This window comes from Juglans regia, chromosome 16, assembly GCF_001411555.2.
Source record: "Juglans regia cultivar Chandler chromosome 16, Walnut 2.0, whole genome shotgun sequence".
NCBI classification, from domain to species: domain Eukaryota; kingdom Viridiplantae; phylum Streptophyta; class Magnoliopsida; order Fagales; family Juglandaceae; genus Juglans; species Juglans regia.
The window spans coordinates 23769114-23791684 of NC_049916.1; the positions used below are offsets into that span (position 1 = coordinate 23769114).

General features: G+C 35.2%; 2 protein-coding genes across 3 annotated transcripts; one reads left to right on the forward strand and one right to left on the reverse strand.

Moving 5' to 3' along the window:
* Positions 1-7982: 7982 nt before the first annotated feature.
* LOC109006628 (mechanosensitive ion channel protein 6-like) lies at positions 7983-11850 on the forward strand. Its single transcript, XM_018985974.2, has 5 exons — positions 7983-9852; positions 10136-10259; positions 10735-11028; positions 11122-11324; positions 11454-11850. The coding sequence occupies exons 1-5, from the start codon at positions 8171-8173 to the stop codon at positions 11722-11724; spliced, it is 2574 nt and encodes an 857-aa protein (XP_018841519.1). The 5' UTR covers positions 7983-8170; the 3' UTR covers positions 11725-11850.
* Positions 11851-20173: 8323 nt separating this feature from the next.
* On the reverse strand, positions 20174-22284 carry LOC109006499. 2 transcript variants are annotated; one of them, XM_018985789.2, is made up of 3 exons: positions 21606-22284; positions 21438-21521; positions 20174-20584 (listed from the first exon to the last, which is right to left on the reverse strand). In XM_018985789.2, exons 1-3 carry the CDS (start codon positions 21724-21726, stop codon positions 20484-20486), a joined length of 306 nt encoding a protein of 101 aa, XP_018841334.1. In that variant the 5' UTR covers positions 21727-22284; the 3' UTR covers positions 20174-20483. The 2 variants fall into 2 exon arrangements, with proteins under 2 accessions (XP_018841334.1, XP_018841333.1); XM_018985788.2 differs by having other exon boundaries at positions 21438-22284.
* Between the last annotated feature and the right edge of the window lie 287 nt (positions 22285-22571).

Genomic DNA, 22571 nt, shown 5'->3' on the forward strand with positions numbered 1-22571 from the left:
GTGTTGGTCTTTTGAACCTCAGTTTAAAGTGTCATGTCATGTCACAGTAGCAAGAGATTGTATGAAATTGTATGAAAGTGAAAAGGAAAAACTTAAAAAAGTGTTAAAAAATGGTGGCATGAGGATTTCGTTGACGACCAATACATGGACATCAATACAAAATTTGAATTATATATGTCTAACTCCACACTTCATTGATCAAGATTGGAAATTGGAAAAAAAAATCATTAACTTTTGTTTAATCCCTAATCATCGAGGGGAAACTATTGAGAGATATGTTGAGTCATGCTTGTATGATTGAGGCATTAATAGAATATTTACTGTGACAGTTGATAATGCAAGTTCAAATGATATTGCAATTTGATATTTGAAACAGTTTTTGAGTGAGAATTTGTTGGGGGTAAGTATATGCACATGAGATGTTGTGCTCATATATTGAATCTTATTGTGAATGATGGTTTGAATGAGTGTAATGACGCCATCACAATGGTTAGAAATGCAGTTAGATATGTGCGTTCATCTCCCGCAAGATTAAACAAGTTTAAGAGATGTGCTGAAAAAGAAAAAATTGATTGTAAGAAAATATTGTGTCTTGATGTACAGACACGATAGAACTCAACTTATATGATGTTGGAGGCGGTTGAGAAGTTTGAGAAGGCTTTCAGACGGATGGAGCGTGGGGATTATAATTATCTCTCTTATTTTTATGATGATCCTGGGTCTGGGCACATGGGGCCTCCTAAAACTAGGGAGTGGGAGATAGTGAGGGTTTTTGTTAAAGTTTTTGAGATGTTTTATGATGCCACTACAAGATTTTCTGTTTCTTTATATGTGACAGCCAACACCAGTTTTCTGGAGATTTGTGATCTCCAAAATGAGTTGATAGAGTTAAGCCAGAGTCCTAATAGTTGCTTGAGGAGTATGGCCATAAATATGAGAACAAAGTATGATAAGTATTGGGGTCATTAGACAGGCTGAACTTGTTCTTGTTAATTGCAGTTGTGCTTGATCCACAAAGCAAGTTAGGACTTCTTACTTTCCACTTGAAGAAAATTCATGATGAGTTCGTACTGAGAAGTTGGTGTCGAGTGTAAAACAAGTATTGAAAGATTTGTATGCAGAATATAATGTGGAATTCCGCTCTACCACGAGTAGCCAAGAGCATGTGCGCCATCCGACATCTAGAACCATGAATGATAGTGATGGCAAGCGTGAGACCAAATGGTTCTACGAGTGGTATAAAGTATCTTCCGCCATGGGATCTAATATTGCCAAAACAGAAGTAGATCGATATTTATCAGATGGTTGTGAGGCACTCTCCACATCGTTTGACTTGTTGACTTGGTGGAAAATTAATGAGGCTAACTATCCTATACTCGCGAGGATTGCACGAGACTTATCGGCCATGCCTGTTTCCATGGTTGCGTCCGAATCAACATTTAGTACGGGAGGTCGTGTGCTTGACCCTTTTCGAAGTTCATTGGCTCCGAGAACTATTGAGGCACTGATTTGTACTCAAAATTGGTTAAGACATCCAGCAACAACCATTGATATCTGGGAAGCTATGGATAATGTGGAGAGCTTCATAGTAGAATCAGGTAATATTTTATTTGTTTTCATTATAATTTAATTTTAGTGTTTTTTATAAACCAAATTCACTAACATTTGATGTTTTATTCTTATTATTAATATTTATTAATGTTTGTATATAGAGTTGGGCACACAATCAAACGTGACAAGTTGATATGAACCCGCGAGAATGAAATCTCTTGAACTTGCAACATATCTTTAATACTAGGCCTACCTTGGTTTCCATCACAAGTATTGAAGATTGAAGGTTGACGGCTTGAAGTTGAAGAAGCAAGTAGCAACTATCCAATTTGTTGTCATTTAATTATGTTATATTTTTTAGTTGCATTTTGCTATGCTTAAGACAATTTGTTTTTATTTTTGTTTTTTTTAATATGTATTAAGTAATACTAAACATCTAGTGAAGTTATTTTTATTTTTTTTAATTATGTAATAAGTAGTAAGTAATAATTAATATAGTTAGTTAGTAATAGTAGAAAATTATAAATGATATTACTATTAAAATTTAAAATGAAATCAACTCAAAAAAAGCTCAAAAAGAACTTGGATAATGAAATGAGAAAAAATGAAGAAGCTCAAAACGGTTTGTTGAATTGGCCCAATTGGAATAGAACAAAGGCCCAAAAGAAGGGCCCAAGAAAAAGCCCAAACCGTACAAACCGATTGGAAACCGGCTGGTTTCAGCCCTTAAGCCGGTCGGTTTCGATTGGTTTTCACTCACAAAATGGGACGGTCGGTCGGTTTCGGTTTCATGAGGAAACCGAACCGATAATATCGATTTTCAGGCCTAAGCAGCAGCATGCAGCTTCCAAAAGTCTCCTCCTAAATATTAAAGGAGGGATTAGGTGAGATTTGAACAGTAAGTTGAGATAATACTAACTTAATTAGCCCTAAGATGGTTTTGGATCTCCCTTTGAAGTTTGATGGTTATACTTGGGGCTGTAAATAAATAAAACTAATTGAGATTAACTCAAATATAAATGGAGTTTTTTTAGCTTGATTCATATTTATTAAATGAGTTGTTTGTGAATACAAAATCACAATCGATTATCAAACGATACAGTTCCTATGAAATTCAATTCGACTCATATAAACTCAAATAACTGCATATTGATTATTTTGCAGTATGGTATTTAATGATAATATCTAAAATAATTAGAAATTAAGCTAAGAGAACATTTATGTGCGTATATATCATGAACTGTATGAAAGCTTTTCCATTCAAAGTTTTTTCTGTCACCTAGCTAATTAGAGCATTTTATTTTTAATTCAAATAAGTTTGAATTAGTTAACGAGCTACTCAATTAATTTTGACTCAAACTCGAGTGATATTCGAATAAAAATTAATTAGTCAAGGATGTAGCATTTGCTCTAACTCTACTTGTTTAAACTCCTAGTTATACTTAAGACCAACCATCCTAGTCCATATGAGTTTTAAATTCCACCAGTGTTAAGTTTTCTTCCTACTCATTGTTTTATATATATTGAAGTTTGCATTGTCCTTGCCTGATTGACAAATTAGGGAACTCGGCAGAAATTAAAATCTGTGGTATGCTGATCCAAAATATCACCCTACAATTGATCACATCTAATACCCACATCTTAGAGCATGTGGTACACAAAAGGCAGATATACAAAGCTAAAACCGCAAGAAAGGACATGCTTTCATATTCAGAGGACAAAAAATTATTCTAGAAACATAAAAAAAAAAAAAAAAAAAAAAAATTCTTTGGAAAGCAACGAGCAAGGATGAAGTGGGAGAGATATACAAATGAGATGTAGAGATACCTGTGGTTTGGGAAGAAATGTGAACCCAAGAGTCTCGGTTGACAATGAAGACCTCCGATACTGGACTGTCCAAAATCAATCACTCCGAAACAAAGATGGAGGCACAAACCATGATTTTGTATGGGTAGGAAACGAAGGGCCAAGCTTCCGCGGATGGAAAATCAAGTGGAGATCAAGCCGTGCTCTTAAACTAGGGTGGGTGGACTTGCAAGTGTGCGAAAATGGTGAAGAATGTCGAAGTGGAGAAGGGTGTGGGAGTCGGGAATCTAACCCAGTAAGGAAGAGGGGGGAAAATAAAAAGGGTTCGTGCGTTCTGGCACCCCAGACCCAATACCGACGTTTTTAATTATTTACAATTGTGTCAACTTTTTTCGTCGCTATATGATCATAAAGTGCTGCAAAAACAAAGTTATGTTTAAATTCTAAAAATTTGTTAAAAAGCATTCGGAGAGTTTTAAATCGCCGCAATTACTTAATTATTGCGGAGATTTTATTTGCAACAAAAATGAAATCGTCGTAATAGGCATTTTTCCGTATAATGAGATTGCTTCTGCTTCGCATGAGCAAGCACTGACTCGTGCATTTTGTTCGAGTTGATGGTTTGGACTTTGGAATATAAGAGCAATGACTCATCAAATTATAGTCAATTATTTCAAAATTGGTCTACATTGAACTAGCGAAAGCTTAATGGCTTGAGCTTTGAGCTATAATATTTCCATCTATTTTTTTAAATTTGGCCAGTCACTGTTACTCTTCTAAACATTATTTTATTAATTAAAATTGGGTCCCAAGATCTCTTTCTTCCCTCATTTTTCAGCTCTCCCATTTCCCTTTCTTTCTTTTTCTTTTCATTTTCTCTCATGTCGAATCACACCCTCTTTTTTCCCTCCCATTTTTATCTTCTCTCTGCACCCTTGCTAAATACAATCTCCCTCCCGAGCCTTTGTGTTTTTTCCTTTCCTTTCCATCTATTGCAACACTTTCTTTCCTTCCAATCCTCGGCTTCCATTTGCAGAAAACCCACATTTTTTCTTTCCCTCCCTCCCATTTTCTTTCCTTTCTATTTGTAGAGAATCCATTGAAGACTTCAGCAACACAAAGTATCTAGACTTCTTTATAGCCACGATTTGTGCCCTAGATTGCCGAAATCAACATTATACCTTCCCTTGACGACTATTGTGCTTCATAAGGGTAAATTTAATATTATTTTTTCCTTCAAATATCAAATTTTCACCTAGCTTCTTTTTGCTTGAACTGGTTTGAATGTTGTGGTGGTTGGGAAAACATGTTCATGGCTGTGACTTTTTGTTTGCAATATTTTTATAGGGCTTCAAAACCTCCCTCTCGGTCATGAATTTGTCTGTGATGGATTTTTCATGGATGTTAATTTTGTCTCTGATTGATTTTTCTTGTCTGCTAATTTTATATGTTCATGGCTGCTAATTGTCTCTGATAGATTTTTCATGGCTGCTAATTTTATATGCCTAGGGTAAGTATATACATTTGGAATACACGTTTTCCTGTGGAGAAACATTCAATTCTTGCTTCTAAACCAAAAAAAAAAAAAATCTAAGTCTCTACAATCTGAATGTCATGGTTTAGTCTGTTATGACTTATAAATTTATATAGTTAGTGACCATAGCTTATTGTAGTATAAAATTGCAATCTTGCATAATATTGACACATTGAGTTTATCAAGTGATTCTGATATTTATGCAAAAACCTTCATCTTTCTACCATCAAACATGACTTAAAAATTTTTAAGTTTCATTTTACTTGGTAGATATTGTGATATTGTTCTATAATCAAACCTCAAAGTTTCTTTAATCAAATGCAATGCAATTTTGTGTAGATTCAGCTAGTGTGGGAGAGTGGTGACAGATGATGATAGCCAAAATTAGTCAGATAGATCAAATTGTCACCACTTTCACACAGGATATTCCCCAACATGTATAAAGTGCTGCAGAAAAAAATAATGTTGACAATAATTTGTCGACTTCAGATCCATTTAATTCAAGCATATTGCAAAATGTATATGTTCACATTGCAGAACTAGATAGTCCATCATGTACAACCACTTTGGTTACAATGTAATTGGCTAGGTGTAAAAACATGAGGACTTGGCTCGCACAATGAACGGCAATAAATTGACAGTGACCCTTTCACTATATATTTATTGAGTGGGGTCTTAATTAACAGATTGACTAGAACATTGAATATATATGAAAATTGATGATGTTCCAACTGTAGAGATGCTTCCTTCTGCACTAATCCTTGAATATATATGAAAAACTGATGTTCCAACTGTAAAGATGCTTCATTACATTTATATCTGTTGTCCCCAACAGATACGTATGGAGTTGTCTGCCATATATGTTTATGAAAATTAGCCATTTTCTTAAACCTTTATATAAAATAAGAGAGCAGACGAAGTAATATTGGTCATTGGTGATTTCTATTTATTCTTAGCAACATAAGATCAGTACTACACTACTGCTCTTTCTTAGGAGGTCTGAATTAATAGTGGAAGCCACCTTCTTTAATTCTAATTCAGTCAACTATGTGGGAGTTTGAGACAGTTTGAGGCAGGCAGATATAATATCTATATATTGGCAACATTTGTTTACTTTGTATAACATGATTCGTTGTTTTGTTGCACTTGAAAATTTTTAAATTTTTCTAACACCTTGAAAATGTAATATTTTTCAAGGATGTACATACAAATTGATGATGACCCATTCTTCACCACTCTCTTACAAAGTGGATGAGAATGTTGTAATAGCACCCCAACGCAACATTCTAATATTGTGGTCCAAGCAACCCCCAATAACAATGAAAAGAGGCATCCTCTAAAAATAGTTCAAAGAGGTGCATCTTTCACTGCAGAGAAGGATAACCTCGGCATGTCTTTTGTAGAAACTTATGTAAAGAGGACATTTATCTTTTATATTTAATCACAATAGTAAACTGTGTTTTTCAAAATTTGCAAACTTTATGTTTTGTATGGTTTATTTGCAAATTTTACATCGAGGTAGTATTGTAATTAAAAGCAAGAAATTTGCAATCAACTTTATGTAAAAATTAAATTATTAATTAATATATGAAGTGCATTTGCAAAATATTACAAATTTTTTTGTAAAATATTATTAAAATATATAATATTATATTATTATTTTGACTTTAAGATGGTGTTAATCTAATGTGAATTCACCTAATCAAAGGTTAATGCTATAGCCAAAATTTGAAGTTCTAATCAAAATTACTTGACAATGGCTAGGTCATTGCCAATGCTCTATCTCGTTTGGTTACACAGTTCAGATGAGATGAGATGCTTTGTTAAAAGTTGAATAAAATATTGTTATAATATAAATTTTTAATATTATTTTTTATTTTTAAATTTTAAAAAATTAAATTATTTATTATATTTTGTATGAGAATTTAAAAAAATTATAATAATTATATAAGATAAGATATTTTGATTTTATATAATCCAACCAGCCACTCATATGGTCTGCGGCTCTATGATATGTGAAGATTCTCTCCCCAATTTAGGGCCGAACAAAATCTTTGTACTTATTTTGGGCGGACCGAACTCGAGTCTAGCTAGCCTCCAAGTTTTAATCCTACATTCATACATTGGACGGAGGTAATTTTTAATTCTTTATTTAAATTAGATAATTCAATTTGAAAAATTATAAATAAATGTAGTAGACGGTTTTTAATATTTAAAGTTAGAATAATGCTATCCATCATCCTTATTATAATTATCTTCTCACCATTTTATAATATGACAGTTAATTATTAAAAATTATTTATTATATTTTATTTATAAATCAATCATTTAATATCACATCAAGATACGATGAGAATATAATGATTAAAAGGATGATAACCAAAATGTTTTCAATGTTATAGTGCGAGACTTCCAATATAGATTCTGTAAGGATTTTTTTATGACAGTTGTCCAGATACATAAGTAGGGGTTGAGAATTTGAAGACCCAATATATGGATCGAGCAGCATGCGTATCAGTAAATTGTGTAATGGAAGTGGAAGCATAATCATATATTAAATGCAAGTGGAAGCATACAAAGCAGTCTTCATATATATAATACATATGCGGCCAAGAAAGTGATCAGAATCAATCTCCTCCACTGATTAGAAGCACTTTGCTTCATGGAATCGGATATTCTCCACTAATTGCTTGACTTCAACCACCCATAATATCAAAGGATCGGGATTGGAGTTGTTGCAAAACCTCACAGGGAAACAAAAATAGCAAGATCCATAAAGTTGGATTATTGGAATTTGGGGTCACCAAATTATGACCTGTAAATAAATCCCAGCTATCCATAAGCCATTATTAATACCATTACCATCCCGTACACTAATCTTTCCCACTGAGAGAGACAGAGAGAGAGGAAATACTATTTCAAGCATTAACTTAAACTTGGTAGTGGGCTTTTGAAGGATTTAACACGCCTGGCTTGCTTAGAATTGAGCATTATGGGGCTTAGCCAACAAAAGAGACAAGTATAAATATAATCTTAGTTGTGCATTGCATATAATTTGTTTTATACCATCATTTCTTATAATATGGTTCTATGCTATTAAGATATGGAAAGTGAGCGTGTACAATAAATTTGTTGAGAGAGAAAGATAGAGGAGAAATCCTTCAAATACATGGTTATATATTCAAGGAACATCTCTGCTAGTGGTTGCTCTAACGACTTTGCCCACAAATAGCTCCCCATTCTTTTCAACCAGTACGATCTTGACGATCAACAGCAATCATGAGGGCAGTTGAGCCATCCGACCGCGGAGAAGTCGTCGTTAAAATCAATGAGGGAGATTCAAACAATAAGAATGACAAGAAGAACAAGATTTGGAGGGAGTCCAACTATGACTTCTGGAAAGACGAAGGCCAAAGCAACAACAATGAAGTTCGCAATGATGTTATTAGAGAGAACCCCTCATTGAAGTTGATTGATCAGTTCCTGCACAAACAGAGGGCGTTCGGCGAGATGTCTTTGGACATGGATTTGGGAATGGATGAACTCCTCCCCAACCATCAGAATATCAACTTGCCTTCGGTAACAAAGTCTTCGGAGAAGCCCCAGATGTCCAAGGAGCTCAATATCCTAAATACTACGGTTGAAGAGTATATAGGCGATTCTGTGCGACTTTTTCAAAAGGAACCGTCTTTTGATGGAGAGCAACAACAGCCGTTGCAACAAGCAGCTCAATGTTGCGGCAGTGGGTCTGAGGATTTAGGTGGAGAGGTGGTGAGATGTACATCAAACACATCATTTCAGAGAAAGTCAAGCTTGTCGAGATCAGCGAAGATGAAGTCGCGATTGATGGACCAACCTGAAGAGCCAGAGAGGCGGTCAGACCGGGTACCCTGGTCAGGTCAGCTTCGGTCTGGTTTACTTTCGAAGGCTGTGGACGATGATGAAGCCGATCCATTCTGGGATGAATTGCCAGACGAGTATAGGAAGAGGAAGTTGAGCGCTTTGACTATCTTGCAATTTGTGAGTTTGGTTGTGATGATCACCTTTTTTATCTGCTCTCTTTTTATTCCTTATCTGAAAAAGAAGCATTTCTTGAAGCTCAAATTGTGGATATGGCAAGTTCTGATACTGGTCTTAATCTGTGGGAGGTTGGTGTCTGGGTGGGGGATTCGGATCCTAGTCTTCTTTATAGAAAGGAATTTCACTTTACGTAAAAGGGTTCTTTATTTTGTATATGGTGTACGAAAGGCAGTGCAAAATTGTCTGTGGTTAGGGCTTGTTTTGCTAGCTTGGCATTTTCTTTTTGATAAGAAGGTTGAGAGAGAGACCCATAGTGATAAGCTTAAGTATGTGACTAAGGTGCTTGTGTGTTTGTTGGTGGGTACCTTGGTTTGGTTGGTGAAGACCCTTATGGTGAAAGTTTTGGCTTCTTCTTTTCATGTTAGTACCTATTTTGATAGGATTCACGAGTCTTTGTTTATTCAGTATGTGATCGAGACGCTTTCAGGGCCGCCATTGATTGAGATTAGAAATGCAGAGGAAGAAGAGGCTAAACTTTGTGATGAGGTCAATAAGTTACAGAATGCTGGTGCTACTATGCCCTCTGATCTCAAGGCAACTGCTTTCCCCCCACCAAGGAGTGGACGGGTTATAGGGAGTAGTGGACTTCTGCAGAGGATCCCTGAAGTTAAAAATGAGAAGTTTTCTCGGGCAATGTCCAAGAAGGGAGAAGATCAAGGGATAAGCATTGAACAATTGCATAAGTTGAATCCAAAGAATGTGTCAGCTTGGAATATGAAGAGGTTGATGACGATTGTTCGGAATGGGACTTTTGCCACCTTGGATGGACAGATACTGGATGCCCCGAATAAGGACGAGTCTAAGACACATATTTATAGTGAGTCAGAGGCGAAAGCTGCAGCCAAGAAGATATTTCATATTGTTGCCAAGCCTAGGGCCAAGTAAGTCCTTATTTATTTTTTAACCTTTGGTTTTTCTTGAGCTTTTTATGTCTTCATTCAAACCGGATCATGAATACCCAATTTTTGAAACCATTCTTTTAATGCTAGGGCTTATTTTAACAATGCTTTTAGAATGTCTTGCTTGTTGATCAAATATTTCTCAGTCTTATTTATCATGAAAAGGATTGATATTGATCACCTTTCCATTGTTTATATAATATGGTTGTAGTTTTTCTTGTTCACTTAATAAATAATCAATCTCCATTAACATTCTCTTTGTCAGGTACATCTACTTGGAAGATTTGATGCGATTCTTGCGAGAAGATGAGGCTTTAAAGACCATGGGTCTCTTTGAAGGAGCCTCTGAGACGAGGAGAATCAGCAAGTTATCCTTGATGAACTGGGTGGTAAGGACTGGGCAACAAATGGCTTCGCTTTAAAATTTTTCCCATTTTCTCAGTATTGGATAATTTAGAAGCAGCAGCATGCTTTACAATCTTTAAATTCTATGCATGCAAGTTGGTGCAAATATCTTACAATTTACATTTCGATCAAGGTTCAAGTACCAGTACTCAGATCCAAACCTAGTTACTTTAGAGTTTGAAAGTGTCCAAAATAAAATGTGAAACCACAAATGCTTGATCTTAATTATAATCTATAACTCATTAATATTTTGCACATTTATGATTATTTTGTCTCATGTGAGCACTCCATCATTGGCACTAGCAAAGAGGGATTTCATGCAAATGAGTCATAGTTATTCAAATATTGTCCTATTTTCACATTATGTGGATTCACTTTTATGAAATGTCATCATGATTTGACGGTTGTGTTTTACTCGGTGGTTATAATGAGATGAAATGCATATAAATATTAATCCAGGTCAATGTGTTCCGAGAGCGGAGATCACTCGCTTTGGCGTTGAATGATACCAAAACAGCTGTGAACATACTTAATCGCATTGTGAACGTGATAGTTAGCATTGTTGTGTTAGTTATTTGGCTTCTGATTCTGGGAATCGCCACCACCAAATTTCTTGTCTTTCTAAGCTCTCAGCTCTTCCTTGTTGCATTTATTTTTGGGAACACCTGCAAGACGGTGTTTGAAGCAATCGTGTTCTTATTTATAATGCACCCGTTTGATGTGGGAGATAGGTGTGAGATTGAAGGAGTTCAGGTAACTTTCCATATTTGAAATGTTTATATTTTTGCATGTTTTTGCCTTTCAATTCATACTGGGGGGAACTAATCCATTATTTAAAAATTTCAGTTGGTTGTAGAAGAAATGAACATCTTGACTACCGTATTTCTGAGAGACGACAACACAAAGGTTTTCTTTCCGAATAGTGTTCTTTCTACTAAGCCTATCAATAACTTCTATCGCAGTCCTGACATGGGAGATGCTGTCGAATTCTGCGTCCATATATCAACTCCGGCAGAGAAGATTGCAACCATTAAACACAGAATTATAAGGTATGTGCAAGAATTAAGATAACACCTAGCTTGCTGCACAATGTCTATATATATATATATATGTGTGTGTGTCCATATATAAGTTTCTAATTTGTCTACCATTTTCTCCTTTTGTGGATGCCATTGTAGTTATATTGAGGGCAAGAAAGAGCATTGGTATCCTGCACCCATGTTTGTATTCATGGACGTGGTAGAGTTAAACAGAGTGAAGTTGGCTGTATGGATGACACATAGAATGAGCCATCAAGACATGGGAGAAAGGTATGTAAGGAGATCTCTTTTGGTTGAAGAGATCATTAAGATTCTCGTTGAGCTTGACATTCATTACCGTCTGCTGCCCGTCGACATTAATGTTTGCGCCATGCCTCATGTGAGCTCCACCCAACTTCCCTGTACTTAGACGACAACCAATACTAATTGACTACAGAAGCACAAGACCAAACTAAATATTAATGTAGCTGCTAGTTTTGGTGATACACTCTCATAGAAAGAGATTCTGAATAGAATGCAGAGTTGATTTCGTGTATGATCGATTATGTTTAGGTAGTCAATATCTTTAAAAGTCTGTAACTACATTGAACTAGAACAAAATCTTTCTAAACAAATGATTTGTTTAGAGGTATTGTTCAAGTGGATTGAATTTTTTTTTTTTTTAAAGATGTTGATACCCCAATTCTATTTATAATCCTCACTTGTGGCGGATGAACACCTTATAATAATAGGAGGAAAGGGGTTAAAGAAAATGTCAAAACCAATCTCCTATAAAAATATATATACCTAGAAAAAATTAGTACAATCAGACCAGACAAAAAGTTTAATGCCAAAAGGAAGGGGTACCTGCACGATCCATAGAAAAAAGACCACCCATGTATTTAGGTAATTCAAAGATGAAAGATAAACTAACCATGTTACCTTTAGAACCAAAAGATGCAAAGTTGTCTACCAAAGTGTTCCATTCTCTATAAATATGATGAATACTAAAAGGAAAAAACATTTCGAATGTAAGAATGCCATCCCATATGTTAGAATAATACCAAGAAGGTTGAGAATTATTATTAAGCTAATTAACAGTAATAAGAGAGTCAGATTCCCCTATAAGCTTAGTAACACTAAGATGGTAACATAAGGTAAGACCCATGTTCAAAGCAGATAATTCAACAGAAGTGTTTGTACTTAAACCTAAAAAGTAAGAGAAATTAGTAACAAAAGAACCATCATAAGAACATAAAACTCCCTCACAACCTAAGGGCTCAGGGGTTACTTTTAAGGCTCCATCAATGTTCAACTTAAGGGAACCAAAAGGGAGAGGAAACCATTTGAGCAAAAAAGACCTTCTAGACCTAACAATAATGACATGAATATGGAGAGACCTCAGAATGGAGGTATTAGACTTGGAGATGAAAGTTTTATACTTGAAAAGGGTGCTAAGATGTCTCAACCAGACTCTAACCTTATTAATAATGGTAATGGAGTTTGGCCAAATGTCCTCAAAACAAGATCTATTACGAGCAAGCCAAAGTTCAAAAATGAGAGCCGAAATTAACGTAACAATTAAATGGAGTTGGTCAAAGTCTTGAAAAGAGCACCACTAGTGGCTTGTTCTATTTTTTCAACTAGTAGAAACAGTGGGAATGAGACCAAAGAGAGAAGATAAATAAAGCCAAACTGCATCACTAAGAACACAATCATAAAATATATGATTGAAATTTTCCATAAAGCCACCAAAACAACAATTGGGTTTAGAAGCAATGAGAGTCCCACACTTTTGGATCTTTTTATCAAGAAGGATACCATTATACTAAAGTTTAGCAAAGATGGAGATTTTCTTAGGCAGGGCTTTGTTCCAAATGAAAGAAAAAGCAAAGGGAAAAGGAGGAGAGTGATCTCTAACCAAGTCTCAAGCTGATTTAGTAGTGAAGAGACCATTTGAAGAGTGCTTCCAAATTCTGGTGTCTAAACTAGATTTATGAGTGATAGAGTATTGACTAATTTCCTGTAGGAGAGAATGATCATCAAGATTAGAAATCTGATCCCAATGCCACCAATAATGGGAACAAACATTCTTGATTTGCAAGGTGGGATTAGAAATGTTAAAACTATTCTAGAAAATGGAACCATTGCGAGGCCAGTTATCATACATATAAACTTGAGTCACCTGTGCAAATTTTCCATTGGCTATTCTGGTGAATGATGGGCAGGAGATTTAAGATGACTTTCCAAGAGCTAGAGTGCAAGGTTTATCCATAATGTGTTTCAGTAGGAGCACATCATGCATGTATTTTTGCTTTAAGAATTTAGCCCAAAAAGACTTCGAATGCAAACTTCCAAACTAGCTTACAATGAAGAGCTTTGAGAATTCCTAAGACCCAAGCCGCCAATGTTTTGAATACCGTACCGGATGACGTACCGGTCAAGACACTGGAACGAAATATTTCGGTACCGGTACCGTTTCGTGTACCGTTTCGGGATAGTCGATATATGAATAAATTATATATATAAATATATATAACAATTATATTCTAAAATAATAGTTTATATATGAATAAATTATATATAAATACATACATACATATAAATTATAAATAGTCTAATCTAAATTGGGGGTCAAAAAATAAACTTGTAGTTTGAAAAAACGAAAAAAAAAAAAAAAACACAGGTCGAAATATCGGCTGGTACCGGCCGAAATATAGGCCGGTACAGGCCGAAATTTAAGCCGAAACGGCCGGTATTTTGGCCGGTACGGTATATATCTAGTACCTGTACCGGCCGGACGGCCGAAATGAAAAATTTCGGCCGTACCGGCCGGTACGGTACGAAATTAAAAACATTGCAAGCCGCCTTTAAAGAAGGGGCAAGAAATGAGATTCCAAGAGATCTATTGTTCCTTAAAATGTCTTTATACCTCCCCCAGAAAAAAGTGGCGAAATATTTTTGAATGGTATTAATCATTTTTTTGGGGGTCGAAGAACAAAGAGAATATAGATTGGAATAAAAGAGAGCACAAACTTAAGAAAAGTAAGTTTCCCCATAGCAGATAAAAGACAACCTTTCCATTAGCAACCTTTCTACGAATTTTGGAAAAAATGATATCATAAACAGATATAAGAATTTTACCATAAGAGATAGGGGCCCTAAGGTAAGTAGTGGAAAATTTACCTTTACTAAAGTTAGTGTTAGCCTCAATAATGTGCTTTTTAGATATAGAAGCATTATTATGAAGAAGAAACATGCTTTTAAAATGATTGAATTCTACCCAGAGATAGCTTTATGATGAGAAATGAAACCCATAAGATTATTGGCTTTTTTCTTAACCATTATTGAAGATCAAAAGGTCATCCACAAAAAGAATATGAGAAATAGAGGTGCAACCACGAGAGACAACATAAGAAATTGTGTGACCATCCTCGACAAGATGGCTAAGACCTTTGCATAAAGGTTTTTCAATGAGAATGAAGAGTAGAGGCGATAAGTGGTTACCTTGTCTTAAACCCTACCAGAGGTAAAATAACCATTGTGGGTACTATTAAGGTAGACAAAAAAGTAGGACAAGAGAAGCAATGTTGGAACATAGAGATCACATCCTTATTAAAGCCAAAAGAAGCAAGGACACAAGAAAGATAATGCTGGTTAACTCTATTAAAATATTTGACCAGATCAATCTTAAGCATGACATTATTATCCCTAACCTGCCTAGCAAGGTTGTGAGTCACTTCGTGTGCCAAATAAATGCTATCAGAAATGAGCCTTCTTGCAACAAAAGCCCCCTGATGGGCTGAAATGAGTGTGATTAAATAGAAAGAAGAAGAAAAACCATCAAGACCAGGGACTGAGTTAATATGAATTATTAATGCATATATTCGTACAACAGGCTAGGACAGAGCAAAGAACTATCCCCGACCCACGATGATGATTTGGGTGTTGATATGGTGCTCTTTGCGTTCATCCATTAACTAAATAATAAATAAGCGTATAAAAATGATTAGAGAGACACGATGATTTATATGGTTTGACGTAATGACTACGTTCATGGGTTGTTTGGAGGTGAATTCCACTATGATAGGCGATTTTCATATCTCTCATGGCCTCACATATCTCTCAATACAATAGAATGGTTTAAGGTTTCGAGAGGTTGAAGATGATGTCTCCCTTGAGAGAAGAGCTTTTGGAGTCACCGTGCGCAGTGGAGTTCGTGTGTAGAGAAGATGTAGAGAAGATTTCAATAGATTTGTAGATGTCTCCTCCTTATATAGAGATATACTTCCTTCATTGGAGTGATTGAGTCTTACTTGCCTTGTGAAGCCCTTTTCTTTTAGGAGTCCGAGTCAATTTGCATTTTCTCTAGCTAAATTCTTGATTCTATCTCTAGGCTAGATAAATATAAAACATAAGTAGCATTAAACATAAGTATAAAACATAAATAATATAAGTATAAAATGTATTAAATATAAGTATTATAAGTATTATACATATAAAATGTGTTAAACATAAATATAAAATATAAGTATTAAACGTATTAAAATTGGCTTTATCTCTTCCCTTATTATTAGCGATATGTTTTCAATAGGCTAGATCCAATCAACTTTATCCCTAACAGTTTGTCAGCGATTTTTAAAGTCGATTTGCTCAACAAGAAAGCCTTGAGAATCTTCAAGTCAACCGTGGTGGAGATAGCCTGTAGAAAACTATAGAAAAATAAGTTCTGAGAACTTGTCCTTGGTTTTCTGTTGTTTGTGCAAAGAAATGAAGATCTTCGAGTGCGAAGCTTGAGAAGACTTGCCAAATTTGTAGTAAGGGCCTTCAAGAATGAGCCGGCCTCTAGGAAGTTTGTTTGTACGAATGGAAGGAAGAATCATCTAATGTACTGATGATTAGCAAAGTGCGTGCATTTTTGCATTTGGCTTTAGCTTTTGTTTTTTATGGCATTAGCGGATTTTTTGCCCTTTAGGTGATTTTCTAACCAGAGATAGAGCTAAGAATTTAGTTAAAGATAAGAGAAGTTGACTCGGACTCCTATAAGGAAAATGCTTTATAAGGTGAGTAGGACTCAATCATTCCAAGGAAGGTAATAGATCTCTAAGGAGGAGATCATATGGGAGAATTTTCTCTACGACTTCTCTATGCATGAGCTCCACCATGTACAGTGGCTCCAAAAGCTATTCTCTCAAGAGAGCATCATTTTCAACTTCTCAATATCCTAAATCTCTTCATTGTATTGAGAAATATGTAAGACCATGAGAGATATGTAAAATCAGCTCTCATAGTGGAATTCGTCCCCAAACAACCTGTGGACGTAGGCATTATGCCTAACCACGTAAATCTTTGTGTCTCTCTATTTATTTTTGTTGTCCAGATGACTAACACAAGAGGATGTGAATTAGGTTGTATTTAAAAATTCACAATTATAAACCAAATACACAATATAAAATATGAACAAAATACGAAACAACAGTAAAATATAAAGAGTAAGGGTAAGAGGAACCAAACTCAGTATTTTAACGAGATTCGGCCCCACTGCCTATGTCCTTGCCTCAAGCTGCCCATGGAGGATTTCCAATTTCACTATTTAACCTCCTTCAGGTGGAGATAAAAACATATTACACCTTTGAGCAATATCGCTACAAAGAATCCGTGTAGAATACCCTCTACACTTGTAATTACCTTACACGTGATGATTCAATGTATATTCCCTGTGTAGAACACTTTCTACACGCACAAGGGTTATACACACCCTTTTACTGATACAAGAGCTGATAATGGGTAGGTTATCAGAAAACACTCATCAATGAGTGAAATAAGAACAATACAATGCAAACTATATATTTCTCAAAATGAAAAAGGGTTAAGTCTAAATGCTTAGAGAAGAGAGAGTGTGAAAACTTTTAATGAATGTTGTAAAACTTGCAATGATGTACGTATGCTCTTGTTGTTGTGTTTTGTTCTAAATTTGAAGATTTCAATTTAGCTATTTATAGGCATATGAGATTTCATTTTTAAATTTAAAAAGATTCACATGTCAAAAAGGAGCACCACTCACTTTTCAAAATTTTCAAATAAAAGTTTTTTATTTTTGCAATTGTCAAAGACACCATCATTCAGTTTTCAAAATTTTCAAATCAAAGTTTTTTCTTTTTGAAATTGTCAAAGACAACATCATTTACTTTTCAAAATTTTCAAATAAAAGTTTTTTATTTTTGCAATTGTCAAAGACACCATCATTCACTTTTCAAAATTTTCAAATCAAAGTTTCTTCTTTTTGAAATTGTCAAAGACAGCATCATTCACTTTTCAAAATTTTCAAATCATAGTTTCACTTTTCACATATGACAAAAGGAGCATTATTTACTTTTCAAAAATTTCAAACAAAATTATTTACATTTTGCAAATGTCAAAAAGTACATCAACCACTTTTCAAAATTTTAAAACATAATCTTTTACTTTTCGCATATGACAAAAGGATCACTATTTACTTTTCAAAATTTTCAAACAAATCATCTACCTTTTACATTTGTCAAAAAGAGCATCAATCACTTTTGAAAAGTTTCATACAAAACATGCACAGGTGAAAAATGACAATCAATCATATTTCAAAATTTAAACTTTTAATCATGTCATACACATGTGAAAGATGACATCAAAAACTCAAATCTTGAATTTTGAATTTTCAAATATGTCATGCACAAGTGGAAAATGCAATTTGATGATTTATGATAAAATATTAATTTTGATCCTTAATCCAATTTCGAATTTTATCAAGAGATGTACAAAATTATTCTAAGAGCTTCATTTGCGAGCTTGTTTCCTTTCTTGCTCATGCTTGGTTCTTCGATGTGCTTGGCTTCATTGTGTAGACAACTTGAGCTTGAGATTCCTTTATACTTGAATTCATTTGTTATCATCAAAATCTATATGTAGATATATAATTATATGAGACTTGAAACCTTGGGTTCAACAATTTTTATACGCATATTTATTATTTATTTCATGGATGACTGCGAAGAGTACCGTATCGATGACCAAATTATCATCATGAGCCAGGGATAATTATTTCCTCCATCTCATTCTGTTGTGTGAATTTATATATTAACAGGAATAGTAGCAACCACTTGCTTAATTTCGTCCAATGTGGGAGGAGTAAGCATTAGGGGTGAACAAGAACCGGCCAGACTGACAATCGCTGATGGAGATCGGCCATTAGAGTTAAGAACCGGCCGAAACCGGTAGAGAACCGGTTGGCTGACGACAGATAATAGATAAAACAGACATTGACTGGTTAGATTCCGGTTTGAACCTGGTTCAAACCGCCGAACCAGCCGATTAAATAAATATATATTTTCTTATATATATCGTAGTTAAAACGACGTCGTTCCACTTAAGGTTAAGTGAAATGACGTCGTTTTATACCTAAAATATACAAAAAAATACAAGTAAAACGACATCGTTTAGGTTAAGTTTTATACATAACATATTAAAAAAAAATATGAGTGAAACGATGCTGTTTGATTTTAAACCAAACGACGTCGTTTCGATTTGAAATCATCTTCTTCCCCTCCTATTTTCTTTTTCGATTTCTCAGTTTCTCTCATTCTCTCTATCTCTCTCTACTCTCTTAGACAAACCTTGCCGCTAGGGGGACCGAGAATCGCCAGAGTTAATACGGCTGGTATTTTTCCTACCCATCAGCCGGTATGGTCAGTTGTTCCATGCAAATTCCCTCCATCAGTCGGCGTCGATTTGGGTCAAAAATTGTGCTAATAGGGTTGGTTTTCATCCCTAGTAAGCATGGAACTATTACCACCTTTTAAGAGAAGAGAGAAGAGTGAGGATAAGGTCGAGTAAGTGATTGGTTTCCTTAACAAGTTCAACTGTTAGTTAAGTACAGAAAAAGTCCAAAACAACATTATGTATGATAAAATGATTTGAGGAAGAAGAGCCATCGAGAAGAGTGAGAAAAGTATTGGAAGATTGTCTCCTCTTATGGCATCAGGTTTTCATCCCTAGTAAGCATGGAACTATTACCACCTTCTGAGAGAAGAGAGAAGAGTGAGGATAAGGTCGAGTAAGTGATTGGTTTCCTGAACAAGTTCAACTGTTAGTTAAGTACAGAAAAAGTCCAAAACAACATTATGTATGATAAAATGATTTGAGGAAGAAGAGCCATCGAGAAGAGTGAGAAAAGTATTGGAAGATTGTCTCCTCTTATGGCAACCATTTGATGGAAAAAATTCGTGTTTTTATTCCCCCTCTACTAACTATTGAATTTTTTACTTTTGTTTATAAAAAATTTCTTGAAGCAACATCATCATAGTTTTTTTTTTTTGAGATTGTGCAAAATAAGCTTATCAGGCTCGATGTGAGAATGTTGTAAAGAAAGTTCAATAACTTGAATTTTTTCTCTTAGATCATCAAGTTTTTAAAAAATATTGCTAAAAATAGAAAAGTTAATCATTTCAAGCAATTTTTAGGCATTTTAATTTAAAATTGAGTTTATTAAGGCTAGAAAGATGGCATGATTGACTTAAGTAGTAGAAACAAAGTCAGAAAAAAAGGGTGTTTTGTCCAGATCCTTTGAAATTTAAAAGAGGAAGGGTCGAATCTAATAGCACTCTTGTTATTGAGACGAAGGGGAGAATGATCAAAATGGTTTCTCTCAATAGTTCTGCTATGTACAACTGGCGATGAGGAACTACTGGGTAATCGGCTAACGTGGCTTTATGCTACGCTAGCCGATATATTAAAAAAAAAAAAATCAAAACCAAAACTGAAGTCGAGCAATCTGATGATACCAAAGAAGAAAGCAGAAATGAAATGCAATAAAAGTATTTGGTAAAATGCCTCAAACAAACTTTGCTTCTCACAAAGTCATTTTTCAATTTCAATTATTCATTTCCCTCGATTAACTTTTACAATCTCATTTTTCTTGATTCGTACATTTGCAATCTCCTTCCCCTCGATCAACTTTTACATTAATAAAAAAAAAAGCAGTCAGTTGGGGAGCCTTCCATTCATCTCAATTAGAGAAAGCAACTTCCATAGCTTGCTGGCGTTGTCTGTCGCCGGGGAGGAGCTTCTTAGACGATGGCATGGCCGGATTCGATGAACGGAGGCATGTCTGGCAACTAACTCACTGACCAGCGAGCTGGCTAGCAACCACCACACTATTCACCAGCAACCTCTCATCCATCCCGTAGCTCCACCCACCGTGCTGCTCCTAGACCTAGAAGTCACCGGCAAGCTCACCACTGAATCTCCTTGCCACAGATCTTGAGAAAGCAGAAAGAGGATGGGAAGGGGAGAATGGGTGAAATCAAGAGGGAGAATAAGAGGAAGAAGAGAGTAGGAAAAAATTGATAGAGAGAGAGGGAATGAAATGAAGAGAGAGGTAGAAAATATAAAATTTTTTATCATCAAAAGATGCACCCAGTTACGCGAGGGTTCCAAGCAAGTTGCAAGTAGAGTTTTTCTTCTCTTAACATGGTAACCTATGGGAAGTGAGGGCCCAGTCAAATCTTTCCCAAATGTAAACACCATCACATCTACAAGATCAAGTGTATTTGGAACCCAAGAAAGGTATGTCATAAAGGAGTTATGATTGATAAAATGAATAAAGTTAGATTTGGCAGTCAAAGAGGTAGGGACACATCCAAGCTTTTCATCAGCTGACTTTATGATATTGAAGTCCCCAACCATAACCCAAGGAGAAGCCGAGGTATTCAGATTGGAAAGGGAGTCTCATAAGACTCTCCTAAGCATATAATTACAGATGGCATAAACAATGAAAAAAATTGATAGAAAAAGTGAAATGTTGTTCCACAGATAAAATAATAGTAATAGGGATATCATCTTTAGCACAAACCCAGATTTTACCACCATTCGCTTCATTAGAAAAAGCGTGTGCAAGGCCCAGTTTTTTTCGGACATCATCAACTTTAGAAAAATGGATCATAGGCTCTTACCAAGCAATTAAAGGCAGTTTATTAACATGAACTAATTTTTTCAAGTGAAGCAACGTGTCTTGATTGTCAATGTCTCTCACATTTCAAATTAGAGTTCATTAAGAAATAATCTAGGTTTTTGTGTTGGGAAAAATACCGGTTTTTCGAGTTACTCTTTTACCTGTCTTCTTCTTAGCTGAGAGTGCCACAATTTCTGAATCAGATAGATGGATTCTTAACAGCTGCGATTCATCTTCTGGAATAGCTGTACTAGAATTTAAATTTAGATCGTTAGCTAGCATAGAAGAAGAATTAAAAATATGTATCTCCTCCATAGGCAAAGCCTCACCAACAATGCTCGGGTTATTGTCCTTGTGGTCCGCATGATCGGTTTTAGGAGTATAGGGAGGTTTCGGTTGGCTTATTAGAGTCCACATTAGCCTATGAATTTGGAGGGTTATCCCCATCATTTACCTTTATGACAGGGGCTTCAACAGATTTCCCAAGTGGTCGAACAAGAGCTTTTAGGTATTATTTTACACAAAAATTTAACGGAAGCGGTGGGAATCTTAACCAAATTGGAGCAATTGTGGATTCCGTCTTGGGGGACAAATCCCAAGTCCATTTGAAGAGTCTAAAAAGGGCACCCTCCATGACACGAGTCTCGGGTCTATTCTCTGGCCAGATCTTCCGCCGACTGAAGCTTGATGAGCACATGACGATAATCAATCAATCCCACAACTGATGGATGCACAAGGTTCCACTTCGAAATAACATGATTTCTTATTGCATCCATCTTGGGCCTCCCCTTAACAAATTTTGCAACTAGGGCATATTGAAGAGGAGCTTCTGACCGTTGTACCTCCAAAAGGGGTAAAATGGATTGCCGGCTTGCACTTTTTGAGTTGTGGTTGTTTAATCAAAAAGGAGATATTAACAATTGAGATCAAGGAGAGCTCAGGCCGCTCTATGTGTTTTGAGATTTCAGGGTTAGGGTTCTGTGTAATCGCAGCCCTAAGGTTGTAATAGAAGCGAGAAGATGTAGAAAATTTTGAGGAAATAAAAAAAAAAACTATTGTAATTAACTTTTATCCTACAGTAAATACTGAATATTTTTTTAATAATCAAATAATTTAATAAAATTCTATAATTAAAAATTATATTATAACGAATTCCATTTCCTACTACAATTCTAAACAATAGTAATAATAAAAAATCTGTGAAAATACATTTCACTTTTAGGTGGTTTAGAATTTGGATTGTTCAGTCTAATTTTAAATTGAATCTAATATTTAAATATTTAATTTTTAAATCA

Coding starts and splice junctions, on each gene's coding strand:
- LOC109006628 (XM_018985974.2), top strand. CDS start 8,171: ATGAGGGCAGTTGAGCCATCCGACCGCGGAGAAGTCGTCGTTAAAATC. Junction 10,260..10,734: donor TATCCTTGATGAACTGGGTG/GTAAGGACTGGG, acceptor ATATTAATCCAG/GTCAATGTGTTCCGAGAGCG. Junction 11,029..11,121: donor GTGAGATTGAAGGAGTTCAG/GTAACTTTCCAT, acceptor TAAAAATTTCAG/TTGGTTGTAGAAGAAATGAA.
- LOC109006499 (XM_018985788.2), bottom strand. CDS start 21,726: ATGATGGGGATAACCCTCCAAATTCATAGGCTAATGTGGACTCTAATA. Junction 20,585..21,437: donor CTCAGCTAAGAAGAAGACAG/GTAAAAGAGTAA, acceptor TGCTTTCTCAAG/ATCTGTGGCAAGGAGATTCA.